At 52.3% G+C, this 3236-nt stretch overlaps 1 protein-coding gene across 1 annotated transcript in view; it reads right to left on the bottom strand.

The window, feature by feature from the left end:
• The window catches only part of DUSP7 (dual specificity phosphatase 7), a gene marked incomplete at its 5' end in the record, with an annotated part of 5290 nt that extends 3035 nt beyond the window's left edge, over positions 1 to 2255 (bottom strand). The window contains one exon of the mRNA XM_010147721.1: positions 1827 to 2255. Coding sequence (XP_010146023.1) covers positions 1827 to 2255 — 429 coding nt within the window. The remainder of the gene's footprint in view (positions 1 to 1826) is intronic.
• Positions 2256 to 3236: the final 981 nt, after the last annotated feature.

Raw genomic sequence — 3236 nt, 5'->3', positions numbered from 1 at the left:
GCTGGACCAAAAAAATGCCAGAGAACAGCGACGAAATTTCCCCTCCCTTGCCACCGATTGAAAAGCACACACACACTCATTGTCTCTCGCACAGCCAGAACAGCGTGATCCCTTTATGAATTGACATCTTAGTGCTGAAAGAGGGACACGCCGCTGAGAGCGTTGAATGCGCAGCGCGCAAGTACCCGGCGCTGCTTGCTTCTGAGCAGCCCTATTTGAAGTCAGTCACTTGACTGAGAGCTGAGCGTGGAGGGAGAAGGTGGCAGGAGAACCAGGATCCTCGGGCAAAGCCGGAGGTAAGAGACACCGGCACTACGAGTGCAGGGAAAGGGAAAGAAGATGTAGGCAAAACAAAATCCAGACCCAAGCCACAACAGGTTTTCTGCCCCAGCCTCCAAAACCAGGCAAGAATTTCCAGCACAATGGGCAATTGCCCCCCAGTGTACCCAGCCCATCCAACATTTTTCTGAGACTTTTCTGCCTTTCATCTGACCTGTGCCGCATTTCTTGGTGTTTGGTTTTAGAGTGAGGTAATCCTCCATTTCCTGTCATTAGCTGGAAAGCACAAGCGCCGTGTTCACAGAGACACTGTCTGACTGGAGCAGACGGATCCCAATCCTAACAATATAAACATTTGATTAAAATGCCACATGCCAGCAGGGACCCCCATACCTCACTCCTGAGGTTTAATACCCTGCCCTGTGTAGAGGACACATCAGACAGGTTCAGCCGCTTTTGTGTTACTGAGGACAGAAGCCGGGGGCAAAGGAGAGCGCGTGGGAACCAGGGTTTCTGACAGCCAAAAAGCACATGAGGACCTACCACCGCTCTGCCCAGTTTCAGACCCTCCAGCACGGCGAGCAGCAGGGCCCAAAGCCGGGGTAACAAGGCAGCATCGAAGCTGGCTGCACAGATCTCAGGTAAAGGTCCCCCTCACCTTCTCCTACACCCATGTTTTTAACCAGATAGGAAGCCATAGGGCTTTTAATAGTTAGCAGTGGTAATGACTACCTGTGCCATCCAGCCCTCGTAAACCAGAGCCAATTAGGCTAACGACCAGCAGCAGCAGACAGCATGGGTCATGCTGGACCTGTACATCCCTGTTCAGCCCGACAGACACTTCTCACAGAAGCCATTTTCAAAGCCAAAACTAGCCTGGGAGAAGAGGTCTGCACCCTCGCACCCCTCCCCACGCAGCCAAAGCCGTGTCAGGGGTTGTCTGCACAGCAGTTTTTCCAGCTGAGCCCTGCAGCATAATTATAATCGCTAACTCATTGTGTTGACACTTACCTTAGAAGTATCCATACAAGGAGATAGTTACGCTAGGGCGACTTACAGCGGGATCACAACAAGACTAGGAAAACCCTTTGGGAAACGAAGGCATCCCACCCACATCTCCCCAGATTTTAACCACACTTGGGGCTAAGGAAGTGCTGGCACCAGTCATGTTAATGCAACTCCCGTCAAGACTCATTCCTCAGAGCAGCCCAGGCAAAGGCGCTCCCCACGGCCTCGGTTCAGCCATTCCACACAAGCACACATCCCCATCCAAGGGCAAGAGACCCCGGTGCCAGTTCTACCACCTGCAGGTAAGCCAGCAAGGTGCTGTGCAGGGACTGAATTTTGGAAAGGAAGGCCTGCCTGAACCCAGCCAGGGTGACACCACACAAGCGTCACCTCGGCAGCACGATGCTCAGCTGCTAAGCTAGCGCTGATGCTGTGCCCCGGAGAGGCGCGGGGCTGAGACGAGCAACAGCCCTGGGAAGCTGCTTGCCACATTCCCAAGCAGTGAGTAGGAAAAAAAAGACATTGTGCCAACTACCTACCAATGAAAGCAATGGCCTCAGGAAAGAACTGCGAGAGGTTCTGGCTCCAGTGATCTGAGATGGGGATCTGCTTGTACTTGAACTCTCCATCGTGCTCAAACATGTTTGGCAGGTTGGGAGTCACATTCAGGATGTATTTAATGCCGTATTTGCCCAGGACGTCCAAGTTGGTTGAATCTTTGGCACAGCCCAGGTACAGGTAAGGTAGGATCTGGACCGGAAAGGCAGGCTGATTGTTAGGGATGGGGCTCCCGTCTGACTCCGTGGCACTGCTGGGTTCCCGGTCAGATTCGCCATCCGAGCAGTCGGAGCTTATCCGCAGCCCTCCCAGTCCAAGGACCGATGCTGGGGGAGAGTTGCTGGGTGAGGAGCTGTCAAGGTTCGTCTCGCAGTGCTCCGAATACTCGGTCTGAAACTTGTTAAAGCCACCTGGGAAGGGGGAAAGGAGGGAGGGAAGGGGAGAGGCAGAGAGAATATGATGGTTAATTCTTCAGAGTGGAAAATCCTTCTACCAGGACACATGTGCACATTACTTCGCAAGCAAAAAGTTGGTACACCCTCAACTTCCACCATGAAAGGCATCTCCCTGCTTCCTCATCCTCCCTGGGCAGACTGCTACTGAGCAACCAGGTCCCAGGAAACCAGAGTGTTTCTTACGGATTCTGATATTGCCTGTGATAAATATGGGCCAAACCTCAATCTCAAAAGAAACAAATATCCAAAAATAAAAATCAGTGGCAGGAGACAACCTTGCTTTGTTCAGCTTCTCAGAAACACGGGTCTGGGGCAGTTTAGGCAAGAGTTATTGTGCCACCTAGTCAGAAAAGCGCAAAAGCATCTGCCTCTGAAAAGATAAAGCAAGAACATCCCTATACCCAGCTCGGGCACTAAAATCCAATAAAATAATTCCCCTTCGAGCAGGAAAAAAGGCCAGAAATTCTGCCAAAGAGCGATCCTCACATTTATTTCAGCACTACAAAAATGTTTTGTGACAGAGCAGTGTCACAGGTCTGTTCTTCACCCAAACCGCAGCGGGCTCGGGATGGGACCCCTCACACGTTGCTCCCAAATCCTTCTCTCCGGCTCCTTGGCTCGGTAGTTTGGGAAAGAAGGCAGAGGCAGGGAAGCAAAAAAACCACGGATCTACCTCCTTTCCAGGCGATATTAAACCGGAGCTGAGCCACCGGTATCTGACACTGACAAATGGTTTCATTCGAAAGGCCTCCTGGAAACTTTGTTGGTGGGTTCGGCGGTTGCAGCGGGGTCACCGAGCAGGACAGACAGCTCCTGCCACATCCATTCATGAAAAAGGCTCGTCCTCGTCCTCCTCCTCCCCCCCTGCGCCGCCAGACAGCGCCGAGGAGCCATTTTGGAATTTTAATTGGAAACATTTCCCACCGAGGCTCCCGG

This window comes from Eurypyga helias, unplaced genomic scaffold, assembly GCF_000690775.1.
Source record: "Eurypyga helias isolate BGI_N326 unplaced genomic scaffold, ASM69077v1 scaffold15452, whole genome shotgun sequence".
In the NCBI taxonomy this organism is placed as follows: Eukaryota; Metazoa; Chordata; class Aves; order Eurypygiformes; family Eurypygidae; genus Eurypyga; species Eurypyga helias.
Note: the sequence above shows the minus strand (reverse complement) of the source record. Positions and strands in the feature narration are given on the sequence as shown.